The 18,628-nt window shown below is 36.6% G+C and overlaps 1 protein-coding gene across 2 annotated transcripts in view; it reads right to left on the bottom strand.

Moving 5' to 3' along the window:
• The window catches only part of LOC120533833 (monocarboxylate transporter 2-like), a 139,753-nt gene that overhangs the window by 82,849 nt on the left and 38,276 nt on the right, over positions 1 to 18,628 (bottom strand). For both annotated transcript variants that reach the window (XM_039760861.1, XM_039760862.1), the window contains exon 2: positions 14,011 to 14,254. In XM_039760861.1, the coding sequence (XP_039616795.1) occupies positions 14,011 to 14,227 (217 nt within the window). In that variant the 5' untranslated portion in view covers positions 14,228 to 14,254. The remainder of the gene's footprint in view (positions 1 to 14,010; positions 14,255 to 18,628) is intronic.

An 18,628-nucleotide genomic window follows, 5' to 3' on the forward strand; every position in this document is an offset into this window, starting at 1 on the left:
CACTGCTCTGTCAAAAGGGAAAGCACGGTTCTATATTTTTCCTACCTGGACTGTCAGCCCTCAAGTGGCCAAGCAGTGTTTCCACATCTGGTGCTTCCTTTCTTGACTAAGCATGAGGGAGAAGGTCAGGCATGCACACCAGTAGCAAGGTCACCTGCTCTCTAGCATTCTAGTGGGGCATCATATGTTTTCAGTCAAGCCACAACTCTTTCAAGCTCATACTCTTGCCTATTTCTTTTCTAGCACATGTATCCCCCAAGTGGCTACTGTATTCCCACACTGGCATCAGTGAGACTTGTTCTACTGTCATTGTGTATCTCTTATCATATACTTTAAGTTACATTACACGTAAATCAGTAGATTTTAAACTTTGGGGAGTTCCATAGATAATGCATTTTGAATATGCTTAAGTGGGCCTGTTTATCATCCAAAGCATATCCTGGCACATGTTCAGCATTGTAATCCAAATACTAATGTTATGCATCCTCAATTGTATTACTTTGACAAGCTGAAGGAAACAGACAAAAATATGAATTAGATGTTAGCTGAAGTTACAGCATACAATAATATGCAAACGTCTTAGGCACATCATAGACATATTAAACAATGTACTAAAAAGAACAGTAAAAAGTAAATTAACAGAAATCAAATCACTATTTTGTGTGACTACACTTTCTCTCTAAAAAGGCATCAGTTATCTCAGGTCTACTGTCATACAGTTTTATTAGAAAATCAGCTGGTAGTTTGTTCCACGCATCTTGGAGAACTTGCCCTATTTCTTTACAGGCTTCGGCCATCTCATTTTCTTCAGTAAAGAAAAGTCTTGATGATGTTGAGATAAGGACTATGCAGAGGTCATATCATGTCATGCAGAACTCCATTTTCTTGTTTTCTTTTTTTTCTGTGAAAATATTCCTTTATGTTATGGGCTGTGAGTTTGAAGTGATGGTCATGCTGCAGAATGAACTTGGGACCAATTAGATACCTCCCTAATTGTTTATCCTGATGGATAAGAATCTGCTTGTACTTCTCAAAATTGAGGATTGCAGTAATTCTGACCAAACCACCAACTTCATTTATAAAAATGCAGCCCAAAATCTGCAGGGTAACTCCACCATGCTCTAGTGTATGGTCGAGACACTCATATGTGTGATTTCTTAAGCTCTTTCAAATTTGGGTTCATCAATCCAGAACACTTGCTGTCACTGTTTAACTCGCACGTCCTTGTGTTTTATATGTATTTTATTGGCTTTCTTTACACTAACCTTTATTAAATGTTTAAGTGTCCGATGCAGCAAACAAAATATAATTAAAGGAAACAAATCAAATTTCTGATTCATAATTTGGAGACAGAAACAAGTGATTATTTGGAGGAGTATGCTAAGACAACAAGGTACCATATTCCAATAGTATGAAAATTGTAAGGCAAAAAACATACCACTGAACAAAATGCAAAGATCAATCCTCAAAAGATTATGAAACAGAATATATTCACCCTGGGTCAGTCGTACATGGTCACCTCAACTGGTATTAATGCAACATCCATTTTACATTGTTAAAATCATATATATATATATATATATATATATATATATATATATATATATATATATATATATATATATATATATATATATATATAAATGATGAAGGCATTTTTAAATATCAAAAGAAAAAGTTGGTCAGAGATGTAATCATTTTATCATTTTAATAGCCACACCATGACAGTTTGACTAAAATTTCTGATAATGTTTTACCATTTTCAAGAATATTGTAGCTATAATGGATCTTTTATTATGGATAAAAAAAATCCTAAGGTTATCAATGAATCAATTTTCCTTTTTTTATTGATAAGCACACAATATATTTGAAAATGCACAAAGGAACAGGCAAACTTTGACTGAAAGGTTGACTGTTTTGTCATATTTCCACTGCAGCAGCCATTCAGCAAATGAATAAATAGTACATTATAGCCATGTTTGTACAATTATAGTATGCATATGTAATATATTATTGTACTATTTTACTGCTCTTCAAAAATTAATTGAAAGACTATAATCAAAAAGAAAACAACTTTCTAAGATTTCAAATTTCAATTTTTATTATAATAAGTAAAAAATATATCAAGAGATTTGTTTATAGGAAATTAGTGCATGTAGTAAATTATAGACTATTCCAGCACCTGCTGTTAAAACAACGTGTAAGAAAATCTTTTTTTTTTTTCTAAAGTAAATAACCAAGGTCATTTAAGTAAGGAGTGCATGCTCAAGGCTGTTTTAAAATCTTATCTTTATCTCACTTAATCCACTTTGACCATTACCATGAAAATACTATGAAACTGTTATTGATCCACTGACATTCCTACCATGCATAGTTAAACCATATTGCAGTTCTGCTTATATTATTACAATAAAAGCTAAAGCTCCATACATTTCATGTCAAATTTAAAATCCGTTTTCAGGCAATGACTAAACTTATCATCATGAGACACAAGTGAAAGGCTTTAAATTTAATGTCTGCATTATAAGTCAGAAGACATTCCACTTTTCGCTGTATTCTCAGTTTTAAATCATTAATTAAAAAGAGAAAATGAAAACAGTTTTCAGAGACCACAAAAATAATTGTTTGTGAGGTATAAAACGTATATTGAATACAGCTGTGTATTTTTATGCCGTTTGGCTTGCTCTCTTTCTCTCAAGGGTGGGGATCGATCTGTTCTTAACTCTATTTTTCTTTTTGTAAAAACTTGATTGCTTTGTATGGAGTGAAATAAAATTAATAAAAATAATAATAAAAAAAAAAAAAAATGAATACAGCTGTGTAACTTAACAATTAATGATCACGTGGTCCATAACCAAAAATATTGTTAATTGCTTAAATATGTATTTTTTTAAGAATTATAAAAAAAAGTTAATTATTATTTAATCATTATGTTGCATTTATAGTGAAAATTTGGGATGTAACAGTATATTACACATTTTTGTCAACATTCAAATCACTTTAACCTATATCAGATTAAATAGATCAATTATGTTAAATAGTTTAAATAAAATGGCATTTGCTTTGTTAATTTACTGCTTCATAAGGTTAAAGACAACACAGGTAAATTTGGTTTCAGAGTGTTTGAATACTTTAAAATACAATTTACTCTATTTTAAAATATAATTTATGCAATTTATGCAATGCATATTTATGCAATTCATACAGCAAACAAACGTGGGATATAAAAATTTCCCTGAATGAGCAAATATACCAACATACATACTGTATATAAAATAGCATAATTTTATTCCTATGTGAGTGCTGCTGAATAAGGATATTACAAACAGGTCCTAAGCCATTCTGTATTATATAATACCAGTAACAGCGTACGTGCAGCGAATACACTTGACTTGAGCATTACTAGTTTTCATCCTTTCTCCGTTTCTGTTTAGCATTCATTTGCTCAGAGGTTGATGCGCTTTCTGCTGGTTGAGCAGCTATTTTTTGTCCACCCTAGCGGCCCACTGCTTCTCTTCTTTCGTCGGCATCTTTTCACATTACAACTGATTAAGTTAGTTTTTATGTTGGAATTACTTAGTACGTTTTCCTTAATTTTTCAATTCAGCTGGCAATTAAGTCTTCAATCTGCCTCAAGAATCATTAGTGGAGGTGGTAGGGAATGAGAACGGCGCCCATACTCATGCGCTGTACAGCCGCCCTGCTGAGCGCTGCCAAGAGTTTATTCTACAATAAAATAAAATAAAAATAATAAGAGTAATAAAAATCATCACCCCGAAAGAAGATAGTAGGCGTCATGTAGCACAGTAATCCCTCCTCGATCGCGGGGGGTAGCGTTCCAGAACCCCCCGCGATAGATGAAAATCCGTGAAGTAGAAACCATATGTTTGTATGGTTATTTTTATATATTTTAAGCCCTTATAAACTCTCCACACTGTTAAAATTATTAGAACCCTCTAGACATGAAATAACACCCTTTAGTCAAAAGTTTAAACTGTGCTCCATGACAAGACAGAGATGACAGTTCTTTCTCACAATTAAAAGAATGCAAACATATCTTCTCTTCAAAGGTGCGCCGTCAGGAGCAGAGAATGTCAGAGAGAGAGAGAGCGAAACAAAAAAGCAAACAATCAAAAAATCAATACGTGCTTTTAAGTATGCCGAAGCACCGCGATAAAGCGGCATTTTGTAGAGGAGCATCCGTATCCTCTCGGCAAACAGCCTCTGTGCAAACAACCCCCTCTGCTCACACCCCCTCCGTCAGGCGCAGAGAATGTCAGAGAGGGTGAGAGAGAGAAAAGCAAACAATCAAACACCGCACGGGAAGCATATCTTATATCATTGAGGTGTTTTAGTTAATATGTAATACATGCTCTGATTGGGTAGCTTCTAAGCCAACAGCCTATAGCGTCCCTTGTATGAAATCAACTGGGCAAACAAACTGAGGAAGCATATACCATAAATTAAAAGACCCATTGTCCGCAGAAATCCATGAACCAGCGAAAAATCGGTGATATATATTTAGATATACTTATATTTAAAATGCGCGTTAGAGTGAAGCCGTGAAAGTCGAAGCACGATATAGCGAGGGATTACTGTATATGTGTACCAAATTTCAGGTCAACAGTTGAAACAGTTTGCGAGCTACAGGTGATTTAAAATCCTGGACAGACAAACGAAAAGACTATATATATATATATACAGTGGAACCTCGAGATATGAGTTTAATTCGTTCCAGCACTGAGCTTGTATAGCAAATTTCTCATATCTAGAACAAACTTCCCCATTGAAAATAATGGAAATCCAGTTAATCCGTTCCGTACCCCCAAAAATATCAACATAAAAATCAATTTTCCTAACAAATAACACTGAAAAATAATATATACAAGTTGAACCTCGGTTTGCGAGTAACTTGGTTTACAAGTGTTTTCCAAGACAAGCTAAATTTTTAAATTAATTTTAACTTGATAAAATGAGTGATGTCTTGCAATACGAGTAGTATGGATACACTTTGTCTGCTGAGCGTCATGTGATCATAACTGAGCTAATGGTTCTCTCTCGTGCGCGTCTCTCTGCTTATCTCTCTTGCTCGCGCACGCTCTCTCTCTCTCTCTCTCTCTCCTTGAGGGCAATCATCTCCTATTCTCCGTCTGCATGTCCGCGATATTTTTGGATACGCTTATATGGCTTAACTGCTACAGCGAAACAATGAAATCACAAGCGCACAAACGCGTAGATCCTCACGCTACGGGAGAACAAGGAACACTGAGTGAGCTGACGGGCTGGCAGCGTCAGCTTGGGTGAATCCCAGAGTCGAGATGGATCGGGAAACGCGTCATGCATACCCACAGCCTGACTCATGGCTCGTTACGGGAGCCAATACTCGTATTTAGATCCATAGATCGCTCATACTTTCCTCGTATCTTGAATTTCTCATATACAGAGCTGTTCGTATCTTGAGGTTTCACTGTATATATATATATATATATATATATATATATACATAGATATATATATATATATATATATATATATATATATATATATATATATACAGGGAGTGCAGAATTATTAGGCAAGTTGTATTTTGAGGATTAATTTTAATATGGAACAAACACAGTGCTATTAGTCAATCCAAAATGTTAATAAACCTGAAACCTGAATGTTTCACAACGGAAATGTGAGTGTGAACATCATCAGGGGAATACATATGTGCACAATTATTAGGCAACTATTAGTGTGCAGATTTATTATGCAACTAAAGGAAAAATGAAAATTTTCCCATCTCACTTGTTTATTTTCATCTGTTATAGTGAGAATAATAAACAAACACCTCAAAATTTACAAATAAACATCTCTGACATTTCAAAAAAATCAATCAATCAATCAATGACCAATATAGCCACACTTCTTTCCAATAACAGTCATAAGCCTTTCCATTCATGGAGTCTGTCAGTTTCTTGATCTGTTGACGATCAGCTTTTGTGGAGCAGTGACTACAGCCTCCCAGACACTCTTCAGAGAGGTGTATTGTTTTTCTCCCCCGTAAATCTAGCGTTTAAGAAGTGCCCACAAGTTCTCGATAGGGTTTAGGTCAGATGAGGAAGGGGGGCCATGTCATTATTCCTTCATCTTTAAGGCCTTTACTGGCTGGCCACGCAGTGGAGAACTTCGATGCAAGTGATGGAGCATTGGCCTGCATAAAATCATGGTCTTTTCCTGTATCACTGTTTGAAGAAAGTGTCTTGAAAAATTGGCAGTAGGTTTGGGAGTTGATTTTGAGTTCATCTTCAATGCAAAAGGTCCAACTAGCTCATCTTTAAAAATACCAGCTCATACCAGTACCCCACCTCCACGTTGGAGTGGAGCTCTGTGCCCATTACTGATTCACAGGTCCATCCATCTGGTCCATCAAGAGTCACTCTCATCTCATCGGTCCATAAAACCTTTGAAAAAAATCTGTCTTCAGATATTTCTTGGCCCAGTTTTGACCTTTCAACTTATGTTTCTTGTTCAGTGGTGGTTGGGTTTCAGCTCTCCTTACCTTGGCCATGTCTTTGAGCACTGAACACCTTGTACTTCTGGGCACTTCAGGTAGGTTGCAGCTCTGGAATATGAAAGTACTGGAGGATAATGGGTTCCTGGTAGCTTCACGTTTGATTCTTCTCAAATCTTTGGCAGCTAATTTGAGTCTTTTGTTCTCAACACGCTTCTTGCGACCCTGTTGACTATTTGCAACAAAATGTTTGATGGTTCTGTGATCACACACCAATATCTTAGCAATTCCAAAAGTGCTGCATCCCTCTGAAAGACTTTTTACAATTTTGACTTTTCAGAGTCAGTTAAATCTCTTTTTTGGCCCATTTTGCCTGAGGAAAACTAGCTGCCTAATAATTCTGCACACCTTGATATAGGGTGTTGATCTCCTTAGGCCACACCCTCCCTCATTACACAAATACACATCACCTGACGTGCTGAAATCCAATAAGCATTCAAGTTAATACAGCTTGGAGTTGGAGTATACGCATTAAAAATGATGATATGGTCAAAATACTCACTTGCCTAATAATTGTGCACACAGTGTGTATATATATATATATATATATATATATATATATATATATATATATATATATATATATATATATATATATATATATATATATAACGTGAAAAAAGTTTACTTGAGGTTTTTGCAAATTTATTAAAAAAAAACAATAAACTGAGAAATCACATGTACATAAGTATTCACAGCCTTTGCCATGAAGCTCAAAATTGAGCTCAGGTGCATCCTGTTTCCCCTGATCATCCTTGAGATGTTTCTGCATCTTAATTGGAGTCCACCTGTGGTAAATTCAGTTGATTGGACATAATTTGGAAAGGCACACACCTGTTTATATAAAGTCCCACAGTTAACAGTTCATGTCAGAGCACAAACCAAGCATGAAGTCAAAGGAATTGTCTATAGACCTCCGAGTCAGGATTGTCTTGAGGCACAAATCTGGGGAAGGTTACAGAAAAATTTCTGCTGCTTTGAAGGTCCCAATGAGCACAGTGGCCTCCATCATCCGAAAGAGGAAGAAGTTCGAAACCACCAGGACTCTTCCTAGAGCTGGCCGGCCATCTAAACTGAGCGATTGGGGAAGAAGGGCCTTAGTCAGGGATGTTACCAAGAACCCGATGGTCACTCTGTCAGAGCTCCAGAGGTCCTCTGTAGAGAGAGGAGAACCTTCCAGAAGGACAACCATCTCTGCAGCAATCCACCAATCAGGCCTGTATGGTAGAGTGGCCAGACGGAAGCCACTCCTTAGTAAAAGGCACATGGCAGCCCACCTGGAGTTTGCCAAAAGGCACCTGAAGGAGTCTCAGACCATGAAAAACAAAATTCTCTGGTCTGATGAGACAAAGATTAAACTCTTTGGTGTGCATGTCAGGCGTCACGTTTGGAGGAAACCAGGCACCGCTCATCACCAGGCCAATACCATCCCTACAATGAAGCATGATGGTGGCAGCATCATGCTGTGGGGATGTTTTTCAGCGGCAGGAACTGGGAGACTAGTCAGGATAAAGGGAAAGATGACTGCAGCAATGTACAGAGACATCCTGGATGAAAACCTGCTCCAGAGCGCTCTTGGCCTCAGACTGGGGCGGCGGTTCATCTTTCACCAGGACAACGACCCTAAGCACACAGCCGAGATATCAAAGGAGTGGCTTCAGGACAACTCTGTGAATGTCCTTGAGTGGCCCAGCCAGAGCCCAGACTTGAATCCGATTGAACATCTCTGGAGAGATCTTAAAATGGCTGTGCACCGACGCTTCCCATCCAACCTGATGGAGCTTGAGAGCTGCAAAGAGAAATGGGCGAAACTGGCCAAGGATAGGTGTGCCAAGCCTGTGGCATCATATTCAAAAAGACTTGAGGCTGTAATTGCTGCCAAAGGTGCATCGACAAAGTATTGAGCAAAGGCTGTGAATACTTATGTACATGTGATTTCTTAGTTTTTTTATTTTTAACAAATTTGCAAAAATCTCAAGTAAACTTTTTTCACGGTGTCATTATGGAGTGTTGTGTGTAGAATTCTGAGGAAAAAAATAAATTTAATCCATTTTGGAATAAGGATGTAACATAACAAAATGTGGAAAAAGTGATGCGCTGTGAATACTTTCTGGATGCACTGTAGATTACCTGTAATAAACACCCTCAACAAACCCTTTCTCCGTCAGCTTCATCACAGCATTGGCTGCTGTAACTTTAAAAAATGTTAAAAAATCTAGCACCAGGTAAAGACAGTTTTTTATATTCAAAATTCAGGGAAACCTGTGGAAGCCTTTTCTGAAGTATACCTTGGAAAAATGTATTAATAGTCACTTGTTGGAATATAACAATTGCACTGGAAAAAAAGAAGGTTCGTAATGAATGACAACTCTCCTGACTGTGTTCTGGCAGAAACACCCATGCTAAACAGAAGTGAACCAGGACGTGCTCTCTGATTTCTTCTGCTAATGTGTGTAAAGTTTCTTTACTCTTTTAAACAATCATTTTCTTTACATGCAGTTGATTCACACACACTGTATCTCATCAAAACCTCCTGCTGTTATTCACAGAGGCAAAACACTTTACATATTTCACTGTCATCTGCAGATACTGTATGACAATAATGAACCTACTTTATAAACTGATAAGTGTAATCAAGGATTCAAAAAATATATTGGTTACCTTATGACAAAGAAAACCTGGCATCTTCAGTCATCTCAGAATGTTAAATTATTGTTACATTTAACATTCTTTTATTATTACTTTTTATTTGGCTGATGCTTTATCCACTTGGACTTACAATATTTGAGATCTAATTCGTTACATTTCTTTTGTTTTTCCAACTGGTGCTCAGGTAGGTGACTTGCTCATTATCACACAGTGTCAGTAGTAGAATTTGAACCCCCAACCTCAGGGTTTAAAGTCCAAAGCCTTAGACTTAAACACTACAAAAACTGCTTGATATTCTTCAACTTCAAATTTCATTTTGCATTGTTAACTACCATTAACAATAATAGCTATGCACATGTCTGTTTACTAGCCGAATGCAGTTAACAGGAAGCCACAAACTGTCATTTGGAAAACTTAAGACAAACTCAAAGAAACTCTCCTAATCTGGCATTCTTTTATATTTGGTGCTTTAATGTGTCTCATTAATATTTCTACATTGAATATACTGTATAAATACTCAACGTTTTCTGCAACAACAGGAAAGAAAATTTAACTTCATGTTTCTTTCCAGCTCATTGGTCAGTTGTTTATTGCACAGCTGTGTGTGTATGTGTGTGTGTGTGTGTGTGTGCGTTCAGACCTGTAGGCAGGTTTTTCAGTTGTTCATTCTAACATGATTATTAATTATTTATGCACATTAACATTTTCATTGTTAATGCATTTAGTTGCATGTGATAACCATGTTTTCTGATGCATCCATCTATCTATTTCGAAGTTCCATGGATTTCTATAAACAGAGCTTCGTTCTCCCAGTTTGTGTGAACTATTCAGACAATTACTATTAATGAATTACAGGCACATTCCTCTTTTGTTCATCCTTGACTTGCCGAGATTCCTAAATTGACTTCTAATCATTAATTGGCTTCTATCCTAGCAGCTGATGATCTCTGGAATAAGAAGACTACTCTTTATAAAAATAAATTCAATGTTGAAAATAAGAGACTTTAATGTTCTGTTTTGAATGGATAGAGTATGGACATTATTCAATCAGTTCAATATGATCATTGGTTATTTATGTTTTCAATTACATATTTACTCATCACTTTTTGTTTTGATTTGTTTATCAACGGAACAACACAGGTCTACAGTATCTTGGAGTTCATGAATGTACTGTGCATTCTCCTCACTTCAGAAATTCTTATTATTATATCAGTGGCAACATACAGTATGTGTGTGTATTTATGCTTTCACATTGCACATGGCTTTTTGAAATACTTTATTATTGGTACAATATGCTAGCTCCATAATTAATGGGGTTGGATTTTAAGCAGCCTTAATAGTCACATTGTTTTTTATTTTTGTTGGAAAGGATGCATTTATCCATAAAACTGTAAGAATCATCCAGTCTTCATTTCCATAATATTCAAAATGTAGTGTTCCTGATATTCAATCTTGTTAATAAATGAAGAAAAATTAGAAAGTCAATTAATAGCAGTAACCAATTTGATTGATTGTTCTCTTTGGTGTTTGTTAACATTTAGGATGCTTAAAGCTTACAAATTCAGGCAATCAATACAAATTATTTTATGTTTAGATAGTCAGTTTTTCTGTGAAGTTTGACAATATTCCATCCTTTCTTCATTTATGAAGTAAAACTGACTATTAAACCTTACTGGCTCAAAATATATTCTATTCTCAATCCATGCAGTCAAATACTAAAAGTGCCTTTCATAAATTATCAGGTACAATTCACCATTGGTGCTCTATTTATCAATGAAAACATACATATAACTCATTTATGGTTTCTCATTACTTCTGAAACTTAAAATTCAGGTTTAGTTGAGCTGCTTATTACTTTTTGTGGAATTCATTCCCCATTACAGCTGGCCACAGTGTAACCACAGTAGCTAAGACAAAGAGGCCCAAACTATGCAATAAAGTAATGTAGACACTATAGTAGACAAGAGTACAAGGAGATAAGACATGAGGTGGTGAAGGCTAAAGAAAAGGTGTATGATGAGTTGTATGAGAGGTTGGACACTAAAGAGGGAGAAAAGGACCTGTACCAATTGGCTAGACAGAGGGAACGAGCTGGGAAAGATGTGCAGCAGGTTAGGGTGATAAAGGATAAAGACGGAAACATACTCACAAGCGAGGAGGATGCGTAGAGCAGATGGAAAGACTACTTTGAGAGGCTGAAGAATGAAGAGAACGAGAGTGAGAAGAGGTTGGATGATGTGGAGATAGTGAATCAGGAAATGCAACGGATTAGCAAGGAGGAAGTAAGGACAGCTTTGAAGAGGGTGAAAAATGGAAAGGCCGTTGGTCCAGATGACATACCTATGGAAGCATGGAGGTCTTTAGGAGAGATGGCAGTGGAGTTTTTAACCAGATTGTTTAATGGAATCTTGGAAAGTGAGAGGATGCCCTAGGAGTGGAGAAGAAGTGTACTGATGCCAATATTTAAGAATAAGGGGGATGTGCAAGACTGCAGTAACTACAGGGGAATAAAATTGATGAGCCACAGCATGAAGTTATGGGAAAGAGCAGTGGAAGCTAGGTTAAGTGAGGTGATGATTAGTGAGCAGCAGTATGGTTTCATGCCAGGAAAGAGCACCACAGATGCAATGTTTGCTCTGAGGATGTTGATGGAGAAGTTTAGAGAAGGCCAGAAGGATTTGCATTGCATCTTTGTGGATCCGGAGAAAGCATATGATAGGATGGCTCGAGAAAAGCTGTGGTATTGTATGAGAAAGTCGAGAGTGGCATAGAAGTACGTAAGAGTTGTACAGGATATGTACAAGGGAAGTGTAACAGTGGTGAGGTCTGTGGTAGAAGTGACGGATGCATTCAAGTTGGAGGTCGGATTTCATCAGGGATCGGCTCTGAGCCCTTTCTTATTTGCAATGGTGATGGACAAGTTGACAGACGAGGATAGTTGGGAGCAGGTTGAGGAGACCCTGGAGAGGTGGAGACATGCTCTAGAGAGGAGAGGAATGAAGGTCAGTAGGAACAAGACAGAATACATGTGTGTAAATGAAAGGGAGGTCAGTGGAATGGTGAGGATGCAGGGAGTAGTGTTGGCGAAGGTGGATGAGTTTAAATACTTGGGATCAACAGTACAGAGTAATGGGGATTGTGGAAGAGAGGTGAAAAAGAGAGTGCAGGAAGGGTGGAATGGAAGGAGAAGAGCGTCAGGAGTAATTTGTAATAGACGTGTATCAGCAAGAGTGAAAGAGAAGATCTACAGGATGGTAGTGAGACCAGCTATGTTATATGGGTTGGAGACGGTGGCACTGACCAGAAAGTAGGAGACAGAGCTGGAGGTGGCAGAGTTAAAGATGCTAAGATTTGCATTGGGTGTGACAAGGATGGACAGGATTAGAAATGAGTATATTAGAGGGTTAGCTCAAGTTGGACGGTTGGGAGACCTAGTCAGAGAGGCAAGATTGCATTGGTTTGGACATGTGCAGAGGAAAGATGCTGGGTATATTGGGAGAAGGATGCTAAGGATAGAGCTGCCAGGGAAGAGGAAAAGAGGAAGGCCTTGGCAAAGGTGTATGGATGTGGTGAGAGAGAACATGCAGGTTATGGGTGTAACAGAAAAAGATACAGAGGACAGAAAGAGATGGAAGAAGATGATCCGCTTTGGCAACCCATAACGGCAGCAGCCGAATGAAGAAGAAGAAGACACTATAGTTTAACTAACTATTACCATGCATGCATTAAGAGAAATTATACATGTTCAGAATTTAAGGAAAGCATACTGTACCTTGGAAGAGATTGGTTTATCTTCATATCATACCTACAGCTACTTTCTAAAAGGGCTTTCACCAAATTTTAAAAACCCACCATCCTTTAGAATTGGTGCATTACTTAGGGACAAATTTCTCCATTCACAATAAAAAGGGTCTTTTAAAAGGGAGGACATGCCTCTCTTATGTAATAGACCTAAAGAGTATTCAACTTAACATGCACTTTTGTCGCTTACGTAAACCTCTATAGCTGCATCATGTAACTAGGAAAAAGGAAGCACAGAAGACGAGAGAAGGAAAAAGCCTAGTCCAAGACTGCTTTAATCAGAAATTTCTCTAAAGTAAACTTTGAGGTTAGCAATCTATATACTCAGATGTGTAACATGTTGTACTTGGTCTAATATTCAGATGGTTTATTTAAGTGCAGAATATTGTTAGCACATAATGAGTAGAACACTTGATGATGCCAGGGTAATTTTGTGAACTAGTAAAAACAATAGTAATCCTAAGAGTATTCTATACCAATCTACCCACACACAATGGAAAGAAATAAACTGTAGTTTGAAAGATGAAACAGTGTGTTTGTTGACTTAAAAAACCTTATTTAAAAGCCAAATTATTGAATCGCCTTGACGTACATGAAAAGTTTACCATCTCTGTGACATACAGTTTCAGAAGTAACTGTATAACACAGTCTACTATCTTAGCAGACTCTTTAAGAAAAGTTTTACATAAAATAATTAGAAATCAATCAGGTTCAGAAGAAGCAAATCGTAAAACATAACGTGAACAAAACAGGAACATTTGTGTTTAATGCATTAAGCTTGCACTAATATATACTGTAATATTACAATATCCTTAATGATTAAAAATTTCAAGTATGCAGTATATTACCAGTTGGCCAACCTTTCACAGCACTTTCAATAAATTAAATTTATGCATTTTGTCAGTTTTTTCATTTGACTGAATTTTTATCCCTATTTGTTTTTTTAATAAAAGAAATTGTCATCTAATTTAGTGAGAATTGAGAAACACATTTGTCAGACTTACCCCCTGCATACATAACAGCCAACATGATAGACGAAATCCATGCAATCTCGCTGTATGTGGTATGGAATATCTCCTGAATTTCTTTGAAGAATACTGTGATTGCTTTTGGGAATGCATAGGAAAATCCGATGGAGATAAAGGCACCTAACACTACAGCCCAGCCCCAGCCTCCATCAGGTGGAGCGATATCTGGGGGACCTCCGGCAACTGGTGGCATTGCTGGCTGTTTTGAATACTTCCTGAGCTAGAAATGAACAGAAAATGAAAACATTTAATACTTTGGTTAAATGTCATGCAACTCAGTTTCCACAAACAGAACCAAAAAGGTTTTACTCATGTACAATAAATATTTCAATAAGACATTTTCCAAATAATATATCAAGCACAAGGAAGGGTGCAGCTGTTCAGTTAGAATTTATGCACTCCTGACAGCTGTTTGTTTGGTAGATTTTTGCTAATTGCACCACTTTCATTCAGCAGTTCATCAGTGGAAGCCCAGAAAAAATAAATGTTTGTACCATAAAGGGTATTCCACAAGAGAGGAGTAAAGGAAAACAAACACGAATATGTATTCTTATGGATGACCTTATCCAGTTTATTCAGTGCACTGGAATGAGCACATTTTCAAATGTACAATACATAATATGGTAGAACACTTAAAGATGTATAACTATTATTTTTTTCCATTCACAATAAAAAGAGGTATTTTAAATGGAAGGGCAAGCCACCCCTGCTCCACCCTAAGAGTATTAAACGTGGGAGGCACTTTTATTGGTTCTGACTCAGCCATTAACAATTAAAACAGACACTGTACCCTTATGATAATCATTTCAAGATCAAGGATGTGAAGACTTATTATGAAAATAATTTTGCTTACAGTATTTCAGCAGTTTTCACATCACACAAACTAATTTATACAAAAAATTTGCAATAAGGAGAATATTAAAAAATATTTATTCAACACAATAGTCCTGCCATATATTAGTTAATACAACTATATGCTTGCATTGGAAAAATTATCATGGCTGTTTTGAAGAGGTACACTCTTAAAAACACTGGTTCTTTAGTGGCACTTCTCTGAGTTATATGGTTTCTCATAGAACTTTTGCTTGACAAAGAACCATTGCACTCAGTGAGGGATTATTTGCATAAGAAGTTGGTTCTTTTGGTTTTGAAAAGCTGAACAGAACAGAAATCAGATGAAGAAAAACTGAGGGTAGGCTATGTTACTCTCCTTTTAAAATCATGTTCCCATTTAAATTTTCTAAATGTAATATTATTATGATTATTTATGTTACTTGTTATGGATCTAAAGGTTCTCACCGGAAACTTCACATGGCTGATTCTCTTGGGAACCAAAAATGGTTCCCTTGTGGGATTGTTCTGAAGAACCACTCTGGCACCCTTATTTTTATGGCTGTAGGTGTGTTTGAATTTATTAAGTGCAGGGTTCCTGTATTAATTACACGCCATAAGGTTTGATGTTGTAACTCAATTTCACTTAACCCAGATCAGGGTGACAGGGGACTGGTGCCTATCCCTTCGGCAATCGGCACAAGGCAGAAATAAAACCCTGGAAAAGGTGCCAGTTCACCACAGGGCCCACTCATACAGTGGCAATTAGAATCATTCTATTAATCTAACTTGTACATCATTAGGAATGAGAGATGAAAAATGGAGAACTAGGGAGGAAAAATGATACAAACAAGAAGAGATCTTGTAAATACCAGATGGACAGCAAATGGTTTAAATATTCCCATATGGCATGCTAGCTCTGTAGGACAGCAATGATAACCACAATTGGTTGTAATATACAAATGTCTGTATACAGTTACAACTTCTAAAACAATTTCATACATCATGAAATTGTACAAATATTGATTTAAAGAAATACAAATGAAAGTCTGTTTTAATTATGTCATGATAATTACTCTGGTACTTCGCAATTAGGCAACCAGGGTTCACAGAGTTTGCATATTCTCCTTGTGTCTGCATTCAGGGTTGGTTTCTGCTTTGTGCCTTATGCTAGCTGGGATAGGCTCTGGCTAAAACCACAATGCTGTTCCGCACTAAGTGGTCTAGAAAATGACTGACTGATAATTTTCTTGCATTTGATCCTGGTCCTGAAGGACCAAGGTGGGAAGATTTTGTTCCAGCCAATTTTTTATTTCAGTCGTGTTATGAACCACTTCCTCATTTCATTAGATTGATTGCTCTAACATTACTGCCTTAGAAATGTGCAATAAAGTAAGTTTTATTTGAATTTGAAATTCAGTAAAATGGTTATTGGTGTAATGTATTTTATTATGTACGAGTCTCTTGATTTTTGTACCTGTTTGTTTCATTTTCATTCAGTGGCTTCACAAGAATTTCAAGTTCTTTATTAATCAGAAGGCAATTTACCATAAGTCACAAATAATGAGGAACACAACAGCCTCCTTAATAGCAGTGAAGCCATTGTTACCTGTACGTGTGTTATTATAAAGAAGAAAATATCTTGGAAAAAAAAAGGGAAAAGTTGAGAGTGAGACTTTTTAATCTTCTTCGATTGAGTTGGTCTTTTCTGAAAGTAAAATAATTCTGAAGAGAATTTCTGACATAGCAGAATAATCACAGTAGGGTGAAATGCCTTAAACTAAAAGATTTGCCTTATAATTAAGAAAATGGAGAAAAAAGCAAACAGCCTTTACAGCATTGCAAGATCAGCATTGCATAACACTGAGTTAAGTCAGTGCATCAGTGCCTCCAAGTTGCTTGCAGTAAGCGCCTCCAAGTTGCTTGCAGTAAGCCACAGACACTCCTGGCAGAACTAGGTAAAAAAGGCAGAAATCCACACCCATTTATACCCATTCAGCAATTAATGTAACATGCACATCTTTGGTTCAACTTAAGGTAAAGTTCATATAATAATAATTTTATATGCAAAATTGTAATTCATTAACACACTTCAGATTTCCTTATTTTAATTAAAAGATAGTATTTGTCATCAGTATCAGATGTGAAGTAGAAACTAACTCTGGAAAGGGTTCCAGTCCCTTTACAGGGTTCATTGTTGCATTATTCCTAATCATTTACAGCAGGCCAGTTTAGTAAGTTTAATTAATCTACCATGTGTTTGGGATGTGGCAGAAAACCTTTGTACTTTAAGGATTCCCAGTAAAACATATCAATAATGTGCATTCTTCACACAGATAGGGACTGGGCTGCTGTGACCTGTGAGAATGCACTGTGAACTATCATACTACTTAATTTTAAGATTCATATGCTGGTGCCTGTTAATGATTTCTTTCTGCCTTGAGCCCAACGCTTGCTGGGTTAGGTTCCAGTTTCTGTGTGACTCTGTTCTTGCTAAGTTGGTTTAGAACAAGCGTGATCAGTGTCGGCCCTGGAGGGGGGCAATGGCTGCAGGTTTTTGTTCCAGCCCAGCTGTTTAATTAGAAAACTATCCTTGCCAATAATTTAATATTATGACTCTGCGGTGGGCTGGCGCCCTGCCCAGGGTTTGTTTCCTGCCTTGCGCACTGTGTTGGCTGGGATTGGCTCCAGCAGACCTCCGTGACCCTGTAGTTAGGATATAGCGGGTTGGATAAAGGCTGGATGGATGGATAATATCATGACTTGTTAGTATTTTAACTCTGCAATGTCAGGTCATTCTTCCCTTTCTAATGATATCATCCAAATGATTTGAAGTCTAAAATGGATGAGAAATAGTCAGTTCTTCACTTTCTCTTCAGTTTCCTTTTGAGTACTTTATTAAACTCAATAGTGTACAATGAATGCACACAAATGTAAATGGAAACAAGCTACATGAAGAACTGCTGGTTTCTTTGTCATTTGCATCTTAGTAAAAACAGTGAATGCAGCCATTTTAAGACTAAAATAAGCAATGAAGTGTTTAAAATATTAACAAGCGAGGCAACCAAAATGAAGCAGAAAAATGTCATTTGAGCAAGAATGAATGATTTTTCATGAAGCAATTGGGTTGCAGCCAGGTTTTAATTAGTAATACAAATCAGAGTATATACTAATGGAACATTAACAAAAGCATTACTTGAAATTTGGATGAATTTTAAAATATTAATGAAAATATTGTCTGTTGTATATTAGGGCTAGAGAAAAAATACACTAATAAGTAATGTGTATGATGTTCTTGTTTACCAAGTTGTAATTTCTTTTTTCTTTCTTTTAACTTGAGTAAGCTATTAGAAAATAATGTATTTTGGGAGGATGTACACTGTACAGGTACATCATTAATGTGAGTGAAACATGACTTCGAATTGTTGTGACATTTGCTGCATGAACTGAAAAAAGATTACATTTTTATTTATTCCACAGTAATCAAAAATAAAGTTATTATATGAAACCAGAATTTCTCAACAAACACTGTCTGGCTTTATCAGTGATATTATTTTGAGTTTATAATGTCATGTTAAAAGCTATGAAGGGATTCAGGAACTACAGACTAAATACATTTTCATCTGACACCTTAAACTGTGTCTTGACCTGGGAAACTGTGCCAGGTTGAGTTTCTGAGATACTGACTCGAACTGTGCAGACATATGCCCTCAACTTGGAAATTTACCGTTACATTCCTGGCACAAAATGTGTGTGAAATCAG

This window comes from Polypterus senegalus, chromosome 8 (assembly GCF_016835505.1).
Source record: "Polypterus senegalus isolate Bchr_013 chromosome 8, ASM1683550v1, whole genome shotgun sequence".
In the NCBI taxonomy this organism is placed as follows: Eukaryota; Metazoa; Chordata; class Cladistia; order Polypteriformes; family Polypteridae; genus Polypterus; species Polypterus senegalus.